This window comes from Onychomys torridus, chromosome 5 (genome assembly GCF_903995425.1).
Source record: "Onychomys torridus chromosome 5, mOncTor1.1, whole genome shotgun sequence".
Taxonomy (NCBI): domain Eukaryota; kingdom Metazoa; phylum Chordata; class Mammalia; order Rodentia; family Cricetidae; genus Onychomys; species Onychomys torridus.
The window spans coordinates 109,329,343-109,355,786 of NC_050447.1; the positions used below are offsets into that span (position 1 = coordinate 109,329,343).

The window sequence follows — 26,444 nt, forward strand, 5'->3', positions numbered from 1 at the left end:
CAGTGAATTGATTCACTCTCTGTTTGCTTTGATGCCATCCTTAGGCCTTTGTAGTTGAACTTAGGACATCCAAAATTGTTATTTCATCATTGATGTATATATTTGGAGGGCAGTTTAGTGAAAGTATAGTTTAACTCAAACATGCCACTGTCACTTACAGAAACCACCAGAACACCTGCTTTTTCATGGTCTAGGTCTAATCCTTTCCCTGCCACATGGTTTCAGAGAATTGACAGCTAACTGATTTGCTTTTAGAGGGTCCCAGAATGGTACAAGAAGTTTTTGGTTTTGAAAAGACAGGTCCAGGTTTTTATAAGTTTTAATATTTATCATCTTGCCCCAGCATATTGCAAAAATGAGCTTGTTTACTGTTTGATTTATTTAGAATGTTGTAATTGACGTGGCTAGCTGAAAGACAAATTTGATGCCAAGCAAGGGTAGACTACCTTATGACTCAGTGTACCTTTCCTCTGGATCTCTGCAGGGCTGGAGGTCCGGTGGGTGGACTGCTACTTTCCCTTTACCCATCCTTCCTTTGAGATGGAGATCAACTTCCATGGAGAATGGCTTGAAGTCCTTGGCTGTGGAGTGATGGAACAGCAGCTTGTCAATTCAGGTAGGAACAAACCCCACACTACATTTACAGGTTTCCTAGAGGACCTGTCTATTCTCATGTGACGTCATTTGCACATTCATCTACAGTTGTATCACCAGCCTCTCCAAGAATGCCCACGAGACCCGTGTCTGATGCTGCCTTGTCCCTCCTCATTTTGCAAATGTGTCCTATCTTTGGATATCCCTCTCGTCAGCTCTTGGTAGCTAGATTTGCATTTTAGGATTCTGTATTCATTGGAGGGGTTGGGGAGGGTTTTCTAATTGCCTCAAAGGCATTTAGATATGTGTCACATGAGTGCAGTTTGTTTTCCCAGCTATTCAAGAATAAAGCTAATATTAATCCCTTTTTGTTCTTATTGCATTCAGTTCAGTAGCCAGAATTCAGGAGAGATTTTATAACTACACTACAGCATAAAATAAAACCACATAGGCACATGTTACTGAGTTGCTCCTCATTGTCAGCAAAGGTACTGCCATCAAGTGAAAGAACCTGGACAAACATGGAGCTAATTAAATTCTAACCAAACTTGAGAAAGCTCTTTGCAACTCTTTTATGGGGGACCATTAACTAATAAAAATGATATCATTTAGACTTGGTTTCAGAAATGTGAATTTTAAAAATATGACTATATGAATTTAGTTTTTTGTTTTTTGTTTTTTGTTTTTTTTGGCTAGGGATGTAGTTTAGTTGGCCAAGGCTTGGGTAGCATACATAAAACCCTGGATTTGATCCTCAGCACTACATAAAACTGGACATGGTGATGTAAGTCTGTAATCCCAGTACTCGGGAGATAGAGGTAGAAGGATCAGAAGTTCAAGGACATCCTCCAACATGTAGTGAGCTCAAGACCAGCCTGTGAAACATGAAAGTATCTTCAAACACACCAAAATAAATATGTATATGTATGTTGTGGAGTCTGGTTCTATTACTGAACGTTGAGAGATTAGTCAGTCGAGCACCAAATAGAGAGGAGCTGATGTGGGTTTTTGTCTGCTCACTGTCCTCCACCCCTGCCCTCTGTATTTGGCCCTGGAAAAGAAGCATTTGCCTTGTGATCTTAAAATGCAATTTTGGCTTGAGTTGGGTGCAGAGCCTTCTGCTTCAGGGTAGACAAGAGTACATCATTCATTTAGACAGACTGTGATGAAGGGCACAGTACCAATTCATGGTGAAGTGAGACAGAAGTCAAGATGGCATGTGTTTTGGACCTATCTTTGTGTAAGAGGCTGAATGCCTGCTCCCTCTTCTTATTCCTGTTACTGGGTGAGGCCTTCTCCACCTGCCAGTAAATCACAAAAATGATGAATTTTGAAGAGGAAGAAGAATTCATTCCCAAGATGCCATATGTGAGGAGGCAAAAGCCCCAATCTCTAATCTGCCTCTGCAATAATAGGGCTCTAGAGTATTTATGGGATAAAGAAGTAGGTGGTTGAGAAGAAGGGAAATGGGATTAAAGACAGGGTAGGGAGAGTGAGCTGATCAGTCTGCTGCCCAGGAGTTTTATACTCATGGCTCTTCAAAAGATGCATATTCAGGAAATGTTGGTGTTTGGTTTTTCTGAAGGTGGAGTTTTGAGTCTTTAAATCTAAGGTCACTCATCAGACACCTGTGCAGATCTGAATGCAGGCTCGATATCTTCACCCTGTTTGTAGTAACCCAAAGCTACTTAAGCAGTTAGTATATCCTAGGGTGTAGGTATAAGTTTTCTCTGGCCCTGACCGGCCCTATGGTCCCACAGATGCTTATAAAATAATCACTCTGAGGCTTATTATTATTTATAATCTGTGTGGCCTATGGCAGCCTTCTTGCTGGCTAGCTCTTATAACTTAACCTGTTTCTATTTATCTTTAAGTTGCCACGTTGCTGTGGCTTACTGGTACTTTCACATCTTGCTTTCCTGGTGGTGCTGGCATCTCCCTCACCTCTTCCTTTCTTCCTCTCTCTCTCTCTTGGATTTCCTGCCTGGCTATAACCTGACTCACCATAGGCCAGAGCAGCTTCTTCATTTACCAGTCATAGCAACACATATTCACAGCATACAGAAAGACATCCCACAACACTAGGGCAGTGACCTCATCTCAGCATTGTTACTGTTAACAAAGCCCATGGTTATACCATGTAGATATGTGACCTCATAATTGATGATGATGATGAGGAGGAGGAGGACGACGACAACAACGATGATGATGATGATGATGATTACAGCACTTGGCTAAAGCCAGGGGAGTCCCAGAATCTGTCCAGGTTTCCCTGGCTTTCTTTCTGCAGGGGATCTCTGCACAGAGCCAAAGGGTTCATAGACAGTGTATGGAATGCTGCCCTAGGGATGAAGTGTGGAAATAGAGCCTGAGAGTAAAAGTCCTGAGTGGCCTTTGGGTGCTTAGAAACTCAGACTGATCGTTAAAGCTCTGATCTGCACCAGCTGAATATATGAGGTACTTTATTCATGTTCTGTGACCCTTGGTTTTGCTTGAAGTTGAAGTGGACACAGCAATGTCATTTTTAAAGTTCTTTTGTCAAAAGTAGTTGAGGTAATGTGTGAAAAGTGTTTAACGAAAAGTCTGACATTTATCAACAGAAGGACTTCTTAATAGGAAGTGTTACAAAAGCTGCCTTCCATGTCCCAGAGTCTATACCCTACACAGAACTTTTCCCTTCATTATCTGTAGTTATCTCTGTGTCCAGATTCTCGTTTGAATGGATGATATATATGAGAGGAAATTTAAAGAAAGATAAGAAGGGCGGGGAAACCTCTAGACACAGTGCTTTTCAATAGAGAAAACTTAAGGATATTAAGTCTAAAGCAATGGTTCTCAACCTTCCTAATCTGCGACCCTTCAATACAGTTCCTCATGTTGTGGTGATCCCCAAACACAAAGTTAATTTCATTGTTACTTCATAACTATAATTTTGCTACTGTTATGAATTATAATATAAATATCTCATATGCAGGATAGCTGATATGGGACCTCTGTGGTGGTTGTGACCCACAGGTTGAGAACCCTGCTCTAAAGACGGACTTCAGATGTTCCTGTGGCCTTGTGTTTGCCTTCCAGGATATTTGAATGAGTTCTAGCCTTTCTCCCTCAAGTTTCTTTTCAGAGCTCCAGAGCTAAGACCTAAAACATGGCTAATTAGATTGTGGTATCAGTTGTTCCTTGGAATCTCTCATTCATGTGTTTTGTGATGTTTCCTCCCACAATAGTTGGCTGAGAATAGTCATTAAGGGCCACCAGTGACACTGCTGATCTGCAAGTTGAGCCTTGCCAGATATCCTTGAAAGGTAATGGCAAAGTAACAAACACAAATGCAGCAATGACCTAGTGATGTGTGGTGATGATAGGATGTGCTCAAGTTGTGTAAAGTTGTATGCGTGAAAGTTAAGAATTTACACAGAGGGAGACTGAAGCAATGGAAGAAGAGCTGATACTATAATAGCAAGTCTGTGTAGGATTTGCTGCTTGGACTTGAAGTTAGGATGACAAACTCCTTCAGTGTTCTTAGACTTGAATGTGTTTTGACTTCTCTAGATAGAAGTTTTAAACTGTGTTGCTAGCAGTCCTAACCACAGATATTACTTGCTGAATACAGGTGGTTTTATTTTCTGAGTGTCCGCATCCTGAAGAGACTGGCAGTGTGTACAGCACCCCTGTATCTCACCACGCTGTCTGCCTTCTCCATGTCCCCTCCCTTTCTTGGTCTCTACTTTCTCTTCCTGAGTTCTCTTTTCCTCCAACAATCCTTTCTCTCTGAAGAGAGAACTTTCTCTTTTGTTTTGGTGTTTTTAAGATCAGGTCTCATGTAGCCCATGTGATCCATACACTTGCTGTATAGCTAAGACCAACTTTGAGATCCTGCTTCTCGTGCCTCATTTCCTCAGTGCTGAGGGTACAGGTGAGAACTGCCATGTTCAGCGTGAGAGAAAACTAGAAACAAGGCGAGATGACACCAGCTTTAGGTCTTGTAGGAGATTGGGTGAGTGCCTAGATAACCAAATAGTAAAGGGGCCAGTGATGAAGCAGTGATGGTTAATAGCAGACATCTGAGCCCTGATGAAACACTTGATTTCAGAACATATGCTTTTTGTGCTGTCTGCCACATAAACATGCTAGCCTAGCTCGATTTTACCGTAATCCCCATTTTCATTTTGTCTAAGACAGGAGAACCTGATCAAATAGCTAGCTTTCTAGGACTTGTGGAACTTGCCTCTTTTTCTGATAGTAGTTACCACTGCCATGGTTATTTAGTTTTCAACTTGACACAAGCTAGAATGGGAAGAGGGATTACAGTTGTGAAAATATGTTCATCAGATTGACCCATAGACAAGTCTGTGGAGGCATTTTCTCGATTAATGATTGGTATGGGAAGGCCAAGTTCACTGGGGCAGTGCCACCTCTGGGCTGGTAGTCCTGGGTTGTATAGGAAAACAAACTGAACAAGCCAAGAGGAACAAGCCAGTAGGCAGCATTCCTCCATGGTCCCTGATTCAGTTCCAGTTTCCAGGTTGCTGCCCTGAGTTCCTGCTCTGACTTCTGGTTGTAAAAGACTACAAATTATAAAGTGAAATAAACTTTTTATTTCCAACTGGTTTTTGTCACAGCAATAGAAATTAAACGTAAGAGAGCCATGAGTGATGCTACCTAAATAGTGAAGTGCATGATTTTGCAGAGGTCAAAATTGATTTTGAACAATTCATTTTTCCTAGCATGAAATAAGAATGGAAACCAGTGGAACAGATGGGGCACAAGTCTTCATTTGTTATATCCTTTGCTGCCTTAGAAGAAGGGCTCTGCTACCTTGTGTGTCATCTATGATATAATACATACTCTTTTTTTTTAAAACATAATCTTTCTATTGACTTTTTGGGAATTTAATATCACACATCCCAATCCCAGTCATTTCCCAGTCCTTCCATGTCTTCCCTCCACCCTTGTATCCTCCTCCATTAAAAAAAAAAAAAAAGCCCCAAAAGCAAACCAAACAAAAAACAACCCACTTCACTCCTCCATCTTGCCTCCTTCTCCATTACATTTTCCTTGGTCAAAGTGGCCTTGGGAGCTGTGGTGTGTAGCCTGATCTGCTTTCATTGCAAATGTTCATTGCCATAAGTTGTTTGCTGGTTAATGGCCTCTGTCCTCTAGTACACTGTCAATACTGGACCCTCACAAAACTCTTCTTGGATAGATACCCCTGCTGTTGTCCCGAGTAATGGAGATCTGTGGCTATAGTTCAGCAGGACTGGTCCCTTCATGCATTCCAGCATGCCATAGATAGGTAGATATTGGGGTGGGCCAACTCAAAACCCTGGATGTAGGCCTGGGTGGGAGCTCAGTTGGTCAGCTGGGGCCCCTGCAGGGACTGCCCTCCCTCAGGTGAGGGGTGGGGCCAGCTCTCCCAAGGCCAGTTCTGCATGGCTCTAGGCCATCAATGTGGCTTTAGGCAGCTGTCCAGGCCACTGGCATCTGCATGGCCTTTGTTGGTAACAAGGGCCAGGTACATCAGCACAGACCCCAGCTGCGGGAGGGCCATGGACCCAGACACGGCCTTCGGTGGCAACACAGGCCCAGATATTACATGGTCTCAGGTGGTGGTGCAGGCCTCTCACATCAGGCTGTTCCTCAGCACTGTCACATCTTCAGTTCCACCTCTCCACAGCGCATGAACTGCACTGCTTGACTCTCTTTCTCTCCCAGACATTTACTCACTGTATTGACTCCCTGCCGCGTTGCCTGGTGACGCAGGCAGTCCTCTGGTCACTGTCTCTACCCCTGATGGCTGGGAGGCCTACAGTGCCTATTCTTAAAGCATGAGATGAGCTTGCTAATTTACATAAGCATTGGAGTTGGCCTTGCTATACATGTTTTCATGTCTACAGCATGGTTTTTCCAAATGGTTCATAGAATTATGGTACCTTTTCTCTTCTTCCTTGTGTTCTATATATTCACTGTGACTTTCAAGCTCCTAGACTTAGTAATTGTGATATGAGTGTTGTCTGTTCTCCTGATGATTTGGCTAACCATCTCACACTCCCTTCTTTGAGGACAATACTGAGTCATGTCCCAATGCTACAGTTTCCCACTGGGATGACTCAGGTTGCTTCTGTCTATTCATATGGGGTATGGGATACAAACATCTGAAGCCATCACCAAGGGATGATGACTGGATATGATTGGGCCTGGAAGGAATTTATCATTTATTGACCCCTTTTGAGGTTCCTATACATACACCAAGGCAGAGAGAAAGGTCTGTGGTAGAAAATAGCTTAAAACACTGTATCTGTGTCTCTGATGGCTAATCATGGTTTTCAACTTGACCACATCTGGAATTGACTAAAACTTGAACAGTTAGATACACCTGTGAGAGATTTCCTTGATCATTTGAGATGGGTTGGCCAACCCTAAATCTGGACTATTTGAGGCCAGAAGACCCACCCTAAATCTGGGCCATATCTACTTGTGGCAGTCCACACAAAAGGACATGGAAAAAAGAAGCTTTGTATTTTTCCCTGCTTGCCCTCACTCTCACTGGCAAGTTCATCTATCCCATTGCTGAGGTATCCCTTCACTAGGATTAGAGTCCACTTTTAGATTCCAGCATAGTCTGAAGACCAGCTGAGACATCTAGCCTAGTGGGCTGAACAACAAGCAGGTTCTTGGCCTTTCTGTCAGGAGATAGTGATTGTTGGACTGGCCAGATCATAGACATGTAAGCCACTCTAATAGATCCTTCTTTAGTATACATATCCATTCTACTAGGTGCATTCCTTTGGAGAGCTCTGACATGCAATTTCCTTGACTCCTTGTTGAATTGCAAAATGGATTCTTGGAAAACCTTTGTAAATCCATTCATTATCAGTTTCTAGTGTTAAACTATTATTGTTTGACTGTTTCGTATAAAAAATTTCTTGCAGTCTTTCTAAAGCTAATAGAGAACAGAGTCAGTATTGTCCCTTTGAGACTATTATGATACACAGACATAAACATGATAACAGTGTCATGTGGTGTTTTTAGCAAAGGAATGAGTAGTAGGCACAGTGAAAGGGAAGATTCCTCTTAAGCTTAGAAAAGATTATCAGGAAAGACTCAGGATGGAACATTCATGATATTCATGATAGAGGTTGGAAATGTGTCTCAGGATAAGTTAGGTTCCTGTTTCCCAGGAGTTATCTTTGTTATCACTGTTGCTTCGCAGTTGGTCTTTGTCTTGTGCTTTCCCTGTGTTAATGTCAGGCTTTTTCTTGTCTGTCCCTCTTTGATAGCTCATCTCTGCAGTCTCTGTGTGGTTTAATGTTAGTGATCTAAGTAAAGGGCATCAGCCTTGAAAACAGCCTTGGCTTGTTAGGTACGCTAGACATGCTGTTTAATAGTTAGCATTTTAAAAAATGCTGGACAGAGTATTAGACCAGGAGGTAACAAGCAAAATAAAACATACCTTTTCCTTCTAAAAACTTACAGCATAGTAGTTTGGATCCAGAATATCCCCCAAAGCTCATGTATTCAAGGATTGGTCCCCAGGTTGGTGCTATTGGATGTGGGGTGCACTGGAAGGAAGTTAGGTCACTAGGGGCCTTGTCTTAAAGAGGATTTAGGTTCCTTCCTGTTTCTGACCTCTGTGATGTGAGTAGCATATTCTGCTACATAATCTTATGGTGTGCTACTCTACCCTAGTCTAAAACATCAAAACACTGAGCCAATCAACCATGAACTGATACCTCCCAAAACTGTGAGTACCTCCATGCTTTGAAAATGCTGTGTTTGGGATAAATTGAATATTCCTTTAATTTTGGTATAGATGATATCATAATCACAGTCAAGATAAACAATATTTTCATCATTAGCATGTTTGCTCCTGACCTTTTCGTGATCTGGCCCACCGCTAACCTTGTCTTGTACCACTGATAGTTTCTGCCATTTTAGTCTTCCTTTTCTAGTATGTTCTATAAATACTCATGTGGTCACTATGTATTCTTTATATATGGCTTCTTTCACTTAGCATACAGCAGTTTTGAGTTTTCCCTCTGTTAAGGTATCAGTCACTGCTATATCAGTTCATTGACTTTCATTTTGAATAGTATCCCATTGTGCAGATGTACTTCAATTTGCTTACCCATTCTTTTTTTTTGGGGGGGGATGGGTGTTTGGATTGTTTCCAGTTTCAGGCAAGTAAGTATGAAGCTGTTATAAATATTTGTGTAAGAGCCTTTGTGTGGTGGACATAGTTCTTTTTTTGACGAGAAATCCATGATAGAATGTTCCGTAAGTGTCAGTAACATCCAGGTAACTGCCTAATGTTGTTCACCTTTTCAATGGGTGCTGACGTTTCCTCTCTTAGTATTTATTCTCTTACTGTTGAGAAAAAAAAATGTCTTTTACTGTGATTATGGAGTTCTTTTCTGTGTCCTTTAATATTGTCAATTTTTCCTTCTGGTTTTTGGAACTGTTATTAGGTGCAAATAATTCTGTATCTGGCTTGTTTTGCAGAGGAGTTGCTCCTTTCATCCTTGTGAGATTTACATTTTCATCTATGAGATTTCTTTCTTGTAGCCTATTTATATTAAAATATTGTATATTTCTCCTCCTTAATTTTTTATGTTATATTTACATTTGTTATTCCTAGCTCTATTGAAAACCTCATAATTCAATGTATATTTAATTCTTTCTAGCCCTTTTCCCTTGGTGTGGAAATTTTCCCCTGGCATTTCTTACAGCCTTTGTCTGCGGTGATAATTCCTTAGACTGGCTTTATCTGAGCACACCTGTTTTCTTTATCATGAAGGATATTTGATTGAATATAGACTTAGAGCTCGGTGGCTATTTCCTTTCTCTTAGCAATTGTCGTCTTAAACATGTTGTATTGTGACCATGGTGATATGAGAAACATAGTAATTTTAATTTCCTACTAATTGTTTGTCTATCTCTACAGTGTTCTCTGTTATTTTTTAAAGCTGCTTTCCAGAATTTTACTTTTGCTTTCTTGATTTTCAGAAATGTGGTTTTCATAGTTCTTAGATACTGTTTTCTTTGAATTTACTTAACTACTCTTTTTTTTCCCTCTTTGTCCCCCACAGAGATCATTTTTTAAAAATTTAAATTGTTATGTTTTTATATGTGTGAGTGTTTTGCTTGTATGTGTATCAGTTCATCAGTTGCATGCCTGTTGTCTGTGGAGGCCAGAAGAGGGTGTCAGATTCCCTGGAACTAATGAAAGATGCTCTTGAGCCATCATGTATGTTGGTGCTGGGAATCAAATCTGGGTGAACTGATAGTTCTCTTAACCTCCTCTCCTCCCCTCCCTTCCCCTCCCCTCCCCTCCCTTCCCCTCCCCTCTCCTTTTATCCCCTCTCCTCCCCTCCCCTTCCCTCTCCTCTGTTCTCCTCCTCTCCCCTCCCCTCCCTCTTCTCCCATCCCCTTTTCTATCCCCTTCTCTCCTCTTCCCTCCTTTTTCCCTCTGCCTTTCAGATCTGGTGAACCCTATAGAATAACCTCATGTTCACTGGCAGTGTCCTCTGGTATCTCAGTTTTGCTGCCCTGGTCATCACATAACTTTTTTCCATAACATTTTTGTTCCTTTCTAATTGACATATGCTTGTGTTTCAGTTTCCATTTTCTGCTGAGAATACCTGTATTTTCATTCTTACCAAATGAATTGTTCCTAGAGCAAAATTATGCAGTTCCTTTAAAGAACCTACCTGATTATTTCAACACCTATGTCATCTTGAGACTGATGTCTTTGGGGGAATAGATCATGCCTTCCTTCTTTACACTGGTTATGTATTGTGTGATGGCACTGTGAAGGGTAATTGTGCACCTTCTTGTCTGGTTATAATCCTGTGATGATGGTTGGGATTTTAATAGGTGAAGAACCTGGGGTGTAGCAGGAATCTTAGAAATTCTTATTAATAAGATCAAACTGAGGCCAGTTATTGGGGTGAATGCTGGAAAATCAGAGAAGCAGAACAAGCCACAGCTACCTTACCTTGCCAGTTCCTCAGGTGATTCTGTTTCCTCAGGCTGGAAGCCTCTGAGTTCTCATCCAGAATGGGTCTCAGCTGAACTGCTGCTAGAAGCCTGAAAGCTTAACCAGCCAAATGCTTCTAGTTTCTGGTCTTCACACCTTATATACCTTTCTGCTTTCTGATATCACTTCCTGGGATTAAAGGCATGATTCGCCATGCTTGGCTTTATCCTTGAACAGATGGATTTCTGCCTCTGGAATACTAGGGTTAAAGGCGTGTGCTACCACTGCCTATCCTCATGTTTAATATTGTGGCTGTTCTGTCTGTGATCCAGATAAGTTTATTAGGGTGCACAGTACTTTGGGGAACACAATACCACCACACTTGGGTGTGTTCCTGTGTACAGCAGTTCACGTCTTAGTGTCTTTGCTCTGCTGATCTGAGTACTTTGGAGATGAGTCTGAAACCTGGGAGAAAGGCTCACATTCCAGTTCAGTCTGCTCGACATTTGCTGGACAGGTTTGAGCATGTGCTGCTAGACTTTTGACTGACACTTGAAATGACGTTTTCTACACATATAGACTTAGAACATCTGCTTCCAGACCCTCTGTGAGGGATAGTCTCTGTCCAGCTTGTGCTAACCCTCAGCTCTGCAGACAGACACAGGTCTCTCTTGAATGTGCATTGCCTGTGATGCCTGTGGCTCTGCAGCTAGGAATCACCTTTAAGGCAAAAATAGCACAAGTCAAAAAATAATAATAATAAAAGAACAACTAAGAAATGCTTGCTGTGGATCATATTGCCAGGTCTTGACCATCCTCCATAATTTCCCCTGTCATGCTTCCCAGAGTCCTCCTCTGGCTGTTTTGTGTACATGCCAGAGCCTTTGTTTTTAATCTGAGGGAGAAGTACATTGAAGTGACCTGTAGGTGAGATCGTGCCATCATGCTGATGCTCCAGGTGAGAGGACAGTTACATGATACAAGTATGTGAGTCCTATGGAAACAAGTAGTTGTATTGGTACCACTTGCATATTTAATCTGTGGACCTTATTAGTCAGGATTCAGGCTGGTGTACTTCTGAGGCACAGTAAGCGAAGGCTGGCTGTGCTCAGGCTGGCTGTGCTCAGGCTGGCTGTGCTCAGGCTGGCTGTGCTCAGGCTGGCTGCCACCACTCCATTCCTTCCTTTCACCTCCCTCAGACTCCTCTGGCTCTGAGTCTCTGCCTTCTTGATGCCCTCCACAAAGCCCCTGGGTGTGTGTTGGTCCTGTGTGCACTCATTTGTAGCTGTGGTTTTCAGATGACCTGTTTAGAGAGGTTTGTTCAGATATGGACACAGTGTTTCTCTCTTTTTGAAACAGGTAATCAGCTTTTCTCATATAATTTTTTTTTTTTTTTTTCTGGAGCTGAGGACCGAACCCAGGACCTTGTGCTTGCTAGGCAAACACTCTACCACTGAGCTAAATTCCCAACCCCCTTTTCTCATATAAAAGCTTTCTGCAGTAACTGAAAAAATAAAGTGTAAAAAAAGAGATTGAAAGTTAATTCGTGGTCACCTAAACCAGTTGTCAAAATCTTAAGCACATAAATAAGTGTAATTATCACTGACTCTGTATGGAATCACCTTTCATAAAAGTAGAATCACTGAATATTAACCTATTTTGTTTAGAGTGAACATGGCATGAATATTTTTCATGTTGCTGAACATGACCTTTGTTAATAATCACATGGCATTGTGGACATTTCTTTCTGACCACTTCCTTATCAGTGGGCTGTTGAAAGCAGTCTTTTGTCATGTGCCCTTGGGCACTTCTTTCATGTGTATCTGGGGTAAGCTCACATAACTACAATCTTTTATCTGTCATGCACTCAGAAAACACATACAAAGGAAAAGCAGCATTTGGCAGTGTTTCTGTTCCAGTCGTGCTCATGGGCAACATTGAACATGGTCAGTTGTTTACTCTCACACTTAAAATGATGGAGACATTTTGTACCAATGTTACTTTAATTTACTTTTTTTCTTGTCACTAGTGCAGTTCTCTTGCTAGGAAATGTTCATCCTTTCCTTTTCGTCTCTCTTCTCAGGTTACACTTTTATCTTCACCTCTGTTGAGAATCCCCGGATGTCCATGACAATGTCTTTTTTTTTTTTTTTTTAAGCTGAGGATCGAACCCAGGGCCTTGTGCTTGCTAGGCAAGCACTCTACCACTGAGCTAAATCCCCAACCCCCATGACAATGTCTTAACTCCTTTCCTCCTCACTCTCCTGCCAACAAGCATTACTCTGTGTTTTGTTTCGACCTTGGATTTCCTAGACTTCTGCACAATATGTTAACCTGGTTGTACATTTTTACCATGGAATAATACTGTATATAGTTGTGTGATGTGTGTGTAGTTGTGGTGCATTCACACCATGTAAATTCACTTGAGTGTATATACCATAGTAGTTTGTCTCTTCTTGGAGCATACCTGATTGTTTGCAGTTTTGACTGCTCCTGTTGAATGCACTGTGCCTCCAGGGGTGCATAGGCCCTTGTTTTAATTGAAAAGTCAGTTTTCAGGAGCATCTTCAGGGTTTTTCGTGTGTGTGTGCGTGTGTGTGCGTGTGCGTGTGTGTGTGTGTGTGTGTGTGTGTGTGTGTGTGTGTGTGTGTGTGTGTGTGTGTGTGTGTGTGTGTGTTTTGTATTGCCCTGAGGCCACATTGAAAGCCCCCGTTGCTTACTCTCATCCTCACCACTTGACCTTGTTCTGCTTCCCCTCTCTGGGGAGAGTCAACATAGCAGCTCATTGGGGTTCTTGTGCCTGATTCCTGTTACGGCTGAGCTCATTCTTATGTGCTTGTTTGACATTTATAGTTTGTCTCTTCATTTTCAACTGGGGTTTATTTTCCCATTTCTTTTTCTAAACTTATTGGTAGGCTTTTTACATTTATATCAGATATTATTCACTTGTTATTTTTATGCATTATAATGTCACAAGTTCGTGACTTTTTTCCCTTTTTAGTTTCTAGTTCATAAAAGTCATATATATATATAGACACACATACTCTATATATGAAATATATATAGTTCTTTATATCTCAGTCATTAAAAAAATTCCTTCTACAGGAAATGTGAGTGGGTGGGAGTTGACAAGTGCTGTGCAGATCACCCTCTGCTTGTCATGCTTAGCCCTGGTAGCTTTATGTCTCTCATGTTATTGTCGTGTCATTCATATTATCAACACCGGGATTCTAAATATTTAATCCTCTCTGGCATCCACCTCTTTCTCATAGTGTTCTGTCAGATTTGGTCCCACCTTCTGTGACAGTTTCTCCTGACTGGGAAGGTATGTTTTAGGGTGCTCCTGCTTGATTAGGAAATGTAGCTGGGAGCTTCCCTGAGGTTCCCATTATGCCTTTTACAGGGAGTTGGATATGTTTCCTAGGAGAGTGTTTAGTTCTCTCTAACCCTGCTTCTGATCCTGTACCCCTCCTGTGTTTCTCTTGCTAGTGTAAATTTAGGGAAGGCCCCACCTCTGCCTTCAGACTGGTGCCTGCCTTTGCTTCCAGGTGCTTTCTGCAGTTCTGCTGTGTACTGCATGCCCAGTGTTGGCAGCTGATTTACTGCATGCTGTATACTTGGGAAATGGAGAGAAGAACCAACCCACCTAGGATTCTTATTTTTATCTCCTAAAGTTTTGTATATTTGTTGACTATATAAAGTAATTACCTTTCAGTTCCTGACTTCTTTCCCATCCATGTGATCACACTGATGAGGTTGACTGTGAAGTACCAAGTAAGAAGTCTGTAAATTGGCCAGCTAGAGTGCTCCAAGCTGTATTTCATTCCATCTACTCCTTCCTTTGTCCATTCATGTTGCACTGGGGCTTTAAAGCGTTTTCTGCTGTGGGAGGAGCCAATTTCTCTGTCTTCTTGATTTGATGCTCAACCACTTGACCGCGTTAAAGGCCAATGGGATATTAGCTGATGTGGTAGGAAGACAGACTAGGGTTTTGCTACTGCTGTAATAAGGGAACATTCCCTGTGCAGCTAGCTGTTTTTTTATAACAGTGAAAGGCTCATAGAATTTTTTTCAGTCTAGCTGCCAAGCCTAAAGCCCTGTCGGCAGATGGCTGGTGGTTGTTACATGCCCTGAGACTTTGTACTGATTTGTTGTTCAGTGCCATTGCTGAGTCACAAAAACGTACATAGTGGTTGTATTGTGTGTTTATTTTCAGCTGACTGAGGTCTTGAAGTTGTCTTCTCCACTTTCATTTCACAGAAAATCCAGGATACCTCACTCATTTTTTTTTTCTTTCAGGCATTTCTACCTTACTTTCTCCTGTAGTTTAGTGGGAAAGATAGTTGAAAAGAGTGGGAAGTTTTTACTTTGTTTCCACTGCATAGCAGCCAGTGAAATATTGTTTCACTGTGAGGTGTAGTTGTGGATTCTGTGAGCCAGGCAGGAGTTAGCAGTGCAGTTTATTTGGAGAGTTGCCCTTTTAGACAATTTTTTCCTTGCTACTAATGTGGAGGATTGTGCTATGTTTTCGGTAAGCATTCCTCAGAGACTGCTATACTGGGACCAGGATACAATTAGGAGATGGTGGGACTTTGAAGAGGTGGACCCTAGGGGGGTTTCCTAATCAATGTGGGCATGCCCTTGAAGAGGATATTGGGCCCCAGCAACTTTCTTTGACAAGTGACCACACCAGGAAATACTGCCTCACCACAGGCCCAAGAGACAGAGTGACCAACAAGACATGAGTTCAAGCTGCCAAAATAAATTTTTCTAATTTGATAACATCAAGTATTTTGTGACAATGATAAAACATTGAACAGTGAGTTTCTAATATATTAAATTTCAGACATTTGAATTTAACCAGTCACAGAAGACTCAGAAATCTTTAGAATAGTTGCTTCATGAGGGCAGGTTAAGTTTTTGCTTTTGATTGCTGTGATGTTCTGAGTTCTAGGTCAGTGCCTAGCACATCATTAGTACCTGTACACAAATCCAGAATAAATGGCAGGGTACAGGAGAAGACCTTCTCATCCCCCATAGTAAATAGTAGGGTCTTTTTTCCCCCAGGTTCATAGAAGCAGAACAGTGGGACGAAAAGGGACCTGTATTTTCAAGTGTGTCCTTGGCTTGTTCTACCCTTAGCTGCTCTGTGTGCTCCTGGCTAATGAAGATGGTTAGTGAGAGCACATGGACTTTGGTATCAGGACCTGACTGCTCTCTGGGCTGCAGGTCTTGGACAAGTCATGCGAGTCTCAGTTTCTTCACTGAAAAATGAGTGGTCTAAGACCGTGTGTCTAAATTTCCTTTAGAACTCCAGGTCTAGAGTAAGGTTTTCTAAACAACCCCGAGGTTTTAGATGTCAGCTGGGCCGCATATTTTGTTCTGTATTATCATGTGGAAAATTGCAGACCAGAAAGGTTTTGTTTTATGTAGTTGGTTAAGGAGGCTTCTTTTTCCCCTTTAAAGAAATTCTCAGAGATAAAACAAAATAGAAAAACTAGAATGCTCATATAATTGAATTGTATGTAAAGTATTTATGGAGCCCTTGCTTTACGGGATCTTAGCAGCTTTGCAGGCGGGTGTGATGTGCTCCCAGTGGCTAAATTTTATGTTCTCCCCTGCAAAAAGGCAATTTTAGAGGTTTAGGAATTATTTATGGTACTGTGAGGGTAAACACAATCTACTAAGATATTTTCTTGTGTCTTTTTTTTTAAGATTCATTTTGGTAATTTAGGCTAGAAGCAACGACATCATGAAATGGCCATGCTATGCTTAGGGGAGGGTATGAAGTATTGTCATCAGGCATACTTTTTGCTGTGTTTTAAAATTATGATTTTTAACTGACATTTTAGGATTTGGATATTATTAGGTGTTTCTACGCATATACATGCAAAGTTTATTAGTTCTTAGTGTGGGAAATGATGAGTTGAAAACACTGTGCTATAGTACATCTATAGGATACCTGAATTAGGTTGCCCTAAGTGAAAGGTGAGTACGCAGCTGTTCCCAAGCTTACTAGCCCAGGGGACCTGGCACATTTCTCCCATCTACCACCCCCTCCCCAGATTAAACAAACCCTTTCATGGAGGCACCCTAAGACGGAGAGTTACAGAATGCTCTTCCATTGGCTGGGGAGGTTGACAGTAAACTAGGGAGATAGAAATCCATTTTGGGAAAGGAGTGATGAACTAGGAGATGCTCTTAAAATTTTACCTCTCAGTGTTTAACAAGTGTCTGGTGACAGCACATGCAGTTTAGAATGCTTTTTTGGCAGGTTGGGTGTGGTACCTGTGGAAGTAGAATGCTTAAGCTTAAAAAGGAATTAAGGAAAAGCGCTCAAAGTTTGTTATGTGTATTTGAAACCTCTGTCTGTTAGGAGCCCTTCCCTGTTACCTTCTATTCCTCCAGCTTTCTGGTGCGCGTCTGTGTGGCAGGCTCTGTGCTGGGTGCTAGGCACAGGGAGAGGGAAGTATCTGCCTTGGAGGTATAGACAGTCTAGGAATGAGAATAATGAGGAAGCCACTGTGTAGGAATAGTTGAGACAGAAAGTGGTTCCTGGAAAGGTTGAACAGAGTCCTCTTTTATTGGATTCCAGGCTTTAGCTGAGCAGCAAGGTTGAGTAACTGGTGATGGTCTGATGCACGAATCTTTTTCTCTATGAAGAGAAAGGAATGGAAGGCAGATGTGCATGTTCTGGGGTGACAGTTGCATAGGACTTGCTAGGATATACCCACAGGCATGGGGGGTGAGTCAAAGAGGGCAGCGTCTAAACAGGGTCAGTTCTTCATTTTTGTTTTTTAAAGAAAAATTTTACTTATTACATGTGTATGGGTGTTTTGCTTGTATAAATGTCTGAATATCTGTGCACCGCATGCAAGCATGGTGCCCATGGGGGTTAGAAGAGTGCATTGAATCCTCTGAGACTAGAGTTAGAGATGGTTGTAAGCTGCTGTATGGGTGCTCACTTAACCACTGAACCATCTCTCCAGCCTTAGGATCAGTGTTTGGAGGGCTTGGCATGCAAAACAAAGCCCATACATCTCATTCTACTGGTAGTAGCTATCCACTGAGAGAACATAAGAGAGACAGTGTGAGGAGATTGAAGTTGGGAGTCTGGCCTTGCTATGGTGTGAGTATAACAATCTGTTCAGAGGATAGGAGACCAAGTAGAAAGTCTAGAAATATACATGATGGGACAGGGGTAAAAGTGACAGTGGGCAGACATGAAAACTAGGTGGCAGTGTCTTATAGGAGACAGAGCAATTGACAACAGTCTGGACATGATAATAAATTATAGATTGAAAGATAATTTAGTTCCAGTTGTGACTTTCCCAAGAACTGTGAACACATAGGGTCTTTGGGCAGTGTTCTCCTCTAGAACCACATAAGTTCCACACATCTTCTTCCTCATTCTGTTTCATAAGTCACCCATATGTACTAACAAGCACAGTGTCTTTGTCTTTGCTGAGGAGGAATCAGTGGAAGAAACCAGTTTGCACCCAAACTTCCTAAAGCAGCATGGGATTTACTTCCCATAGAGAGTTCCACTGAATCGCACTGGCTGTGAGCTACACAAAACCTGGATGTACCCTGATTGAAGTACGTGTTGTCCACTTAATTCCTCTCTCTTCCTCCTTGGACAGGTTGTCTGAGGTATGTCTGCCTCCTGGAGGGTTGCTGTTGGGTGGGTAATCTGCACTAGCTGAGTAGCCCACATGATACAAGGTGATCTGAACATGTCTGTGTGTAGCTCTATTTCTTTGAGTACTGGACTTTTTAATTACATAATCAAATTAAAACCAGTCTAGCTGGCTCTGTGGCCAGGTACCTGAGTTGAGCACTGCAGAGGCTGTGCACTGGGCTCCTTGTTAGTGGCACTTACACTCCTCAGCAGCACCTTGGTGATGTGTGGCACAGACAGCAGAGAGCGGCTCCATGCGTTTTGGCAACATCTTCAGTCACTGTCCCTGCAGATGCTGTGGTTTTCCACATTGTTGTGTTGTCCTCATCTTCCTTTCGGGGAGCATTTGGGAAAATTTTGGCTGCAAAGGTAGTGACTTAAGTGTTCTGATCCGATGGCGGGTGCTATAAGAACTTCAGGGTCCTAGGTCATTGCTCACCTCTGTGTATGCAGTTTGCTTTCAATCTGAGCTTTTTTGTGTATTTCCTAGATGAGTTTGTATTAATTTACATATAAAAGTCCTATATTTTCCTCTCATTTTTTATCTTGCCACTTCAGGTATACGAAAATAAATGAAAAAGTCATCAAATGTTGACTTCCAAGGCTTTATTACCTCAGACAGCTTCATTATGTTTGTAGAAATCTAGTGTGCTTTGAAGGAATTAATCTAGCCTTGCTTGCAATCTGTATATGTTTACATAGAATGAACAAATATTGCATTATGTTTCATGAAATTCAATTATTCCTGTCTCCAGGAAGCATGTTCTCCTTAGTATTTAATTCTCAAGTAAGTCAGTATGGTGGTTCTTGAATTGTCATAAGAATTGGAGATTTGGAGCACATTGCTTGCTTTTTATAGTTCTTGGAGAAATGGCTAGTTGCAGTTTCATTGGGCATCCGAATCTGCACCTGAGGTTATAGGTACATTAGTCTCAATAACCTTGGGCTGATATAAAACCCTCCTACATTTTTCTTTAGAATGATGCATGGTTAACGTTTTATTGTGGAATCTACTATGTTTATATGTGCTTCATTTTGAATTTGTCCTGTGGACAAAGCATAGTGGAGATTGAAAATGAAGTGGTCAGTGAGGGCTTGGCTTCTCTTCTAATTGGTTAGACCTTACTTAACCAACAAGGATTAGTTTACATGCTGCTTTTCTTCCAAAACATTTGCAGGATTCTGTGCTGGACCCTAACACCTGGTCTCCTGCTGTATGTTTTTATTGCAATGAAGTAACTATTTTGTAGACATTCCTATCATTTGACACTTCCATATCTTTTATAGTTACATGATGGCTGTTTTGAATTTTACTTCTGCAAATCTCCATCCTCTATGGAGGTAGGAACTTTACTTAATTTGTAATTAGTAGTTGTGACAGTAAAATGCATTGAAGAAAATAGGGTTGGGTTTTGATGTGCAGAGGCTGGGTGGGTGGGGTGGTGTCACACACTGGTTGATGGGACTAGTGAGTTTGGCTATGGATACAAGTTGCTTGGAGTCCTTATAAGGAAAGAGCTAGGTGTGGTGCTGGAGCAGGGCTTGAGAATGCACTGGGAAGGCTTTGGGTCTGGTGGCATAGAATCCATGCTTCAGGATTGGGAATGGGCCACTGCTGGAGGGTTTTGTTTTGTTTTTGTTTTTTTGGACAGAAATTGTGGTCAAATAGAATGGTCTGCTAGGTCCTTCCTCCCCAGTTTCTGCCCATTTTACTTTGCTTAACATGCTTTCTTTTCTGTATTTTGAGATTTGCTCTCAGTGTATACTTCAAGGTGGCCTCAAATTTGCCCTGTTGTCCAGGTTGATCTGGGTCTTGGGATTATCCTGATTGGCTTTTGTAGCTTAGGTTTACCATCATGGACCACCATACTGGGCTCTCCCCTTTCTCTCTCACCTGTAGGTGCACTGTCACATCCCCCCACTCCTCCCCAGCTCACAACACACCTGGGGTTCAGCACATCCCAGCAGGACCCTAGGAATTCCTAGTGTTTGCTTGTCAAACTGTGCTGGTTTGTTTATTGTTTTGCTTTTGCACTATTCACAAAACATTTAAGAGAAGAGAACAGGCTTCTTTATTTCCTTGTCACCAAGTCTTCACACATGCCTAACCTTTAGTAGATTCTTAGTAGGTATTTATTGAGTGAGTGGATGGATGGATGCATTTGTGGACTGAAAGACAGATTGTACAGAGCAGAGCTGGGAGATGGATACTAGTCAGGAGCATCCACAGTAGCCTAGGAGAGAAAAGATGAAAGCTTGAATTACAGCCGTGGTGATGGAAACTCAAAGGAGGAAATATATTCTGGAGAGCTGGGGAAGTAGATCTGGTGGAACCCAGGCAGGGAACAGATGTTGTGAAGGGCTGTGGGAGTTGAGCAGTGGGAACCAGAGCCTCCGAAGCTGTTTGAGCATGGCATTCTCTGGGTGCTTTCTTGGGGGCCATAGAGAGCCACCCCTTACATTATGATTTGAAATCAGCTTACTTGTGGATTAACTGCCTTGGTTTGTGAACAACTACCAAAGATTGCACTACAGAGTAAATTGTGGGACTCTAAGGAATCCTTTGCTTAAATGTTATTTACAGATTTCTTTAAACACAATTTTATACATTAAGGCTATGAGGCAGTGACATCTATTGATATGGATATATCTGGATGAAATGAGAAGCAGGAGATAAAGGGGAAATAAGAATAGGAAAATAATGAAGCTATTACAAGTTTGCAACAAAGAGACACATTTCTCTGTGTTGCTACAGAGAGGCATATATTTGCCTCTCAGCTCCCCATAGTAAGGGGAAGGGGGAAACAATTCATTAATACTATCTCTAGTGTCTGCAAGATAAAAACTCTTTCAGGGAAGATAGTGTTCTTGACACAGAAAGCTGAGGGAAATTTTTTCCTTCTCGGTGAGACAGAACTTCTTATAATACAAGTGATGTGATGTTCAGAGCATTCTTCCTAACACTCCCCACACTTCTCACTAGCGTGGTAGGATTTGATTTTCCCTGTGTGACACATGATGGAATTAATTGTGAACTATCTCTACAGCCCACATCTGCAGTTCCTTGTTACTTGTCTATTACCTCTGTCAGTCAGTTCTTGGTGAGTATTGTGTGTGGCAAGTTGCCAGGTGCCTCAGGGAACCAAGTGTGTAAGCCTTTCCAGAGGCGCCCAGCAGCTGTAGTGGCCATCCCAGGCATAACCAAATGGAAGGTACACACACACACACACACACACACACACGCACGCACGCACGCACGCACACGCACACACACACGCACACGCACATATGCGTGCGCATATCTTATTACTTTGTATTTTCTTATTATTTAGACAGGAAGCTGCCGAATTCTTCTGCTCACATACTTAGATTTAGGTTATGTTAGTCCCATTTGGAATTAATCCATCTACCATCCATTCCTAAGACTTGCAGACACGATTTTCTGTTATCATTCCTAAATACTAAGCTATCAGCTAATCCTCATGTCCTCATTAACCTTGCTTCATGTCCAGCTGTTTGTACTCTTGTACAAACAGAAAGAATTGTTTTTCAGGGGATGATCTCATAATGGGGCATGATGTTTGCCTTCTCATTGCTCACAGGCCCTTGTCAGTGCCCCCGAGTCTGTGGTGCTCTGGCCCTTACTGCCATGTGGCCTCACACGCCCACCATTGCCCTTGGCATGTGACATTCCCACTGCATAGCCTTTTCATTTCACCTTCTTTGCCAGGATGCCTTGTGTCAGTCAGGACCCTGTGGGTCACCACCGTACCTCTGTACCCTGTGTGAGCATCAGCATTGAACGACAGCTGTGATCATGTCTCTCCTAGTGTCTCTGATTCTAGCCTCCCTTTTCCAACACTGTTGTGCCACAGGGGCAAGGGTCATGTTGGTCTGTCTCCTCTGATCCCCTTCCCCTCCAGCAGTGCCCACCGTGTGTGGTGCAGATGCAGGTGTTGTGTTGCTGTTTGTCAACAGTTTCACCATGGCCAAGAGGTTCCCTTCCTTTCCCGTCGTCATTCAGAACTGTCTTGGGGACTGCTTATTTGTTACTTGTTCTTTACCCTGCAGATGTCTACCAAGCAGCTTTTTGATTTTTAAATCTTTGCAGAAGATTCTAAAAAGCTACTCCAAAGATGACACAAACCTCGATTTATTGCCTTTCAAAATATGTACACTTTTAGTGCCAAGGGAGAATTTTTGAAGCTTGGGTACGTGTTAGTCTCTAGGGAGCCAGCAGGGCAGGCCAGACTGTGAGTGTTAGTCAAGGAATGTCTGATGGGGTTTACTGAACGATTTCAAAGCGGAGTAATGGAGGCAATCTCAGGGATTCTAAGCAGCAGCATTGTAAAACAGAGAATGCAAGGCTTTCATTTCGTTGACCCCAAATCAGGTGGTTTTACCCATCCTCCATATTTATTTTTATTACCTTAATAGTCTGTGTAGTGCCACCTCTAACCATTTTTAGAACAAAATTGTTTGGAGATCTGTAAACTCCTCCTTTCTAATTTTGTTGCTCTTAATTAGAGGGCATTGAAAGTACAAGGGACTGAATATAGATCGAAGGAGCATTCTGTGTAGGACCAGGAGTTGTGGACCCAGTTACACCCACTAACACCTCCACAGCTGCACTGTGACCTTAGAGGGAACTTTTGACAACTCCATGTCCAGTTCCTTAATTACAAAAGGAGACAATCAGAGGTGATAGTTAGGATTGCTGTGTTCTCAGGTAACAATTGCCTCCATGCATCAGGCCTTGTTCAGTCATTTAATGAGAACTGTTTAAACACCTACTGTGTGCTAGGTACTCTCCCAGGTCCTTGAGATACATTAGAATGCAAACAAGTGAATTTTCTTTTCTAATGTCTTGTATTCTTGGAGCATTTGGAAGGCTTAATGATATTTAATCAATGCCAGTTTATTAAATACTTTGTCTATGAACCAGTGTGGCTAGAGAAGCTATTGAGTGAAGAAATGGGTAGGCAGCATTGAAAAGTGACTAGGGGGTATCCTCCCCTCCTGGGCAAATTTGGTAGTGAAGGGTTAGTGGGTCAGTGAAGGGTGGCTGGCAGGACAGGGTGTTCTCCTCCCTGCCTGTCCCTGTTTTGGAGAGGGTGTTGGGGCAGGCTCTCTTCTTGGCCTAGTAAGAGTCTTGTTATTAGACAGCTTTCAGCTGCAACAAAAGCTCATGAAGATGGCTGTCTTCTAGACAGGTTCTCCAGGAAGGCTCTGAGTCACCCTCCTCTTTCCACACGTGTGTTCACAACAGTGGGTAGACTCACCACTCAGTGTTCCCCAGCATACTAGAGGCATGTTCTCCATCTCCAAGCCATTGTGTACATGTTGTCACCTCAGAGACTGCAGTGTCATGTCTGCCTTGTTCTTTACCCTGCTCTTTACACCAAGGGGTGTGGGTCTTGGGAGGTAGTGCCACCAAAGCCTCTGGATGTTTGACCCCTGAGATCAGAGGTCGTTTCCCACCCTAAGCCTCCACAGCTCCCCTGTGCTGTCCACAGATGATGACTTAGTTTCCTTGATCAAATCTTGGATACCTAAAAGGTGTTCCTCCCAAATGGCTAAAATTGTTAAATAGGCTCTTTCTATAATTTCCTGTGATATTGACTATACTTTCCCTTTGATTTGATTGAACATTTTTAAAACTTCATTTTTAAGAACTCCTTGACAACAGGCACTTATTTTTTAGTATTCTTAAGCATGTAGTTCCTAGATTCCATGAATATTTAATGTTCTAAAATAAAAAAGAGTTGGAATTCTTATAATGTTGAATTTGAGGGGTGAAGTTAAGTATATGGTTCTCATTTTGTGGTGCTTTGGGGGTTGTGGGGACTGAGGCTAAGAAAAATAAAGAATATATAGATAGGCTGATGCCATGGCCAAAACTAAACATTTGCAAGTATAGTTAAGAAAACAAAATTTGGTAGTTTAGGAACATTATAATCCTTAAAAGCTCCCACATCTCTCCTTCCTATGGAACCGTTTTCAAGCTTCAATGCACACCCTGTGTAAGGATTGTCAAGTGTCCATGCACACCCTGTGTAAGGACTGTCAAGCAAATTGTACACCCTGTGTAAGGATCCTGTGTAAGGACTGTGCTTTGCTTGGTGGGAGCCTCCTCAGGCTGGCAGCTTTGCCTGGCATCTGTAGGGACTGTGACTGAGGGGAGAAAAGGAGTCTTAGGTTGAGTAACTCTGGCTTGGCTTCTGTGTGGCTGCCCTAGTTCCTCTGCCCATCCCATCATGTCCTCTGATCAGCTCCAGGGCACAGCTTGTATGTCTGCTCCTGTGGCCAAATCCTGTTGGCTCTCATATCCTTGGCTCCAGTCAGCCTGCCTCTGCCTTTTGCTCCTTAGATTTGTCTAGGTTTGGTGCTCTGTAATTATTTAGAATGTGGTCTGCAAAGCTTGGAAATGCATCCTCAACTTGGTGGGAAAAAGGTTTGGGCAAGAATTGGTTGTACTGTAGTTAGAATGCTGGAGGCTTTCTAAGGGCCAGGAATTCTGGGAACCTGGGTGGGAGGAAGCTGGTCTTCTACTCAGGGCTGAATGATGCTGTAGGCCAAGAAGAGACATGTTCTCTGGCTACTTGGCCAGCCGGATCCAGGGCCTCTCTAACTGCACATTAATTCATAAATGGAAAGAACAAGAGGTGATCAGCTCCTCCCACTGTTGCTAATGATAGTGAATAATTAAGAACATAAAACCAGAACTCTGTTTTCCACCTAGCAATCAGACCATGAGTCTTCAGTTACATAACTTCTAGTACACATGGATACTGCTGAGGCTCTACTCCCATCCAGACGCCTGCTAAGGGCAACCTTTTATTGCTTACTTTCTTTCCTCAGTTTGTCTGTGGCTTCTGATTCCTGAGAATGGCAGGGAGTAAAGGATTATTTATTTCCCTTGATATTTTTCATTTCATGAATCAACATGGGCAGATTTATAGTGTTCACAAAACATGCTGGTAGCTATTTGATTGTGGGGAGAATGAAATTTTGCTCAGGCAAGTGCAAATTTATCTGTTGTGATGCGAAAGGCCAGTCCTGTGTAAATGGTGTGATTCTGTCCTGAAGATAAATTTTAATGCAGATGGAGGTGGGAGGTTTTATTTTCCTTTGTTCTTATAGAAACATTAGCCTTATTCCTTCAGATTGCTTTAAAGATTAATGCACAAAACGTGTTGAATTGACTATATGGCGTCTGTTCCCATAATGTGCCTCTGTGTAAAATTTTAACATTGACTTATCACCTGTGTTGTTTAACGGAACTGTGATGTTGGACCATGGGGACAGAATGGAGGGAATCAGGATTCTCTAGAGTACAGTTGTAGATCTGAGCCCTAGACCTACACTACTTACTATAATAAGCAAATTTGTTCCCTGTATTTCTGGAAGTGTTGACTCTTGGATATCTCATGAATAAATTTGAATTCAGCTGAAAATGTTTGTTTTTTTTTTTTAACAACTGTTTTAGATATGAAGCAGTTGTTAGTGATCATTTTAAAATTATTTTTGATGCTTTGTTTACCTGTGAAAACCACTGTATGATTATTTTTCTAGTTGAGATTCCTCTTTGCTACTACATGATCATGTTCCTTTTGCACCTGATCCTCCCCAGTCACAGTTGTTTTTGAGCCTCTCTCCCATCAGTCTGCTACTTTCCTGGCTGGCAGTAGCTGGGCCACCATTACAGCCAAGAATGGGATGTGCCTAGTTGTGTTCTGCCTGCGTTGATGTACCTAAGAACAGCTGCACTGAGCACTGTGCTCTCGGCCATAGAATGACTCAGAGGGTTCGTGTCTTCTGCTTTTATAGACTTTTCTCCTTTTGTTACAGTTTATTCAGGCTGGTGTACAGAGTCAGACGCTTTTGTGAGGTTTAACAGAATCTTCCCTCTACCTAGAGCAGCGGTTCTCAATCTCCCTAATGCTGTGATGCTTTAATACAGTTCCTCATGTTGGGGTGACTCCCAGCCATAAAGTTACTTCATTGCTATTTCAGAACCGTAATTTTGCAACGGTTATGAATCATAATGTATACATCTTTTTTCCGCTGGTCTGAGGTAACCTCTGTGAAAGGGTCATCCAAGTGTCACGACCCACATGTTGAGAACCACTGCTTGGTGCTTCCAGCTTCCAATCTTACAGAGACTTTTTGTAATCTGCCACTCTAATC

At 42.1% G+C, this 26,444-nt stretch overlaps 1 protein-coding gene across 4 annotated transcripts in view; it reads left to right on the top strand.

Annotated features, from left to right (window-relative positions):
* Positions 1-26,444, top strand: part of Fars2 (phenylalanyl-tRNA synthetase 2, mitochondrial) — a 451,555-nt gene that overhangs the window by 153,117 nt on the left and 271,994 nt on the right. For all 4 annotated transcript variants that reach the window (XM_036189039.1, XM_036189041.1, XM_036189043.1 and 1 more), the window contains one exon: positions 485-616. In XM_036189039.1, coding sequence (XP_036044932.1) covers positions 485-616 — 132 coding nt within the window. The remainder of the gene's footprint in view (positions 1-484; positions 617-26,444) is intronic.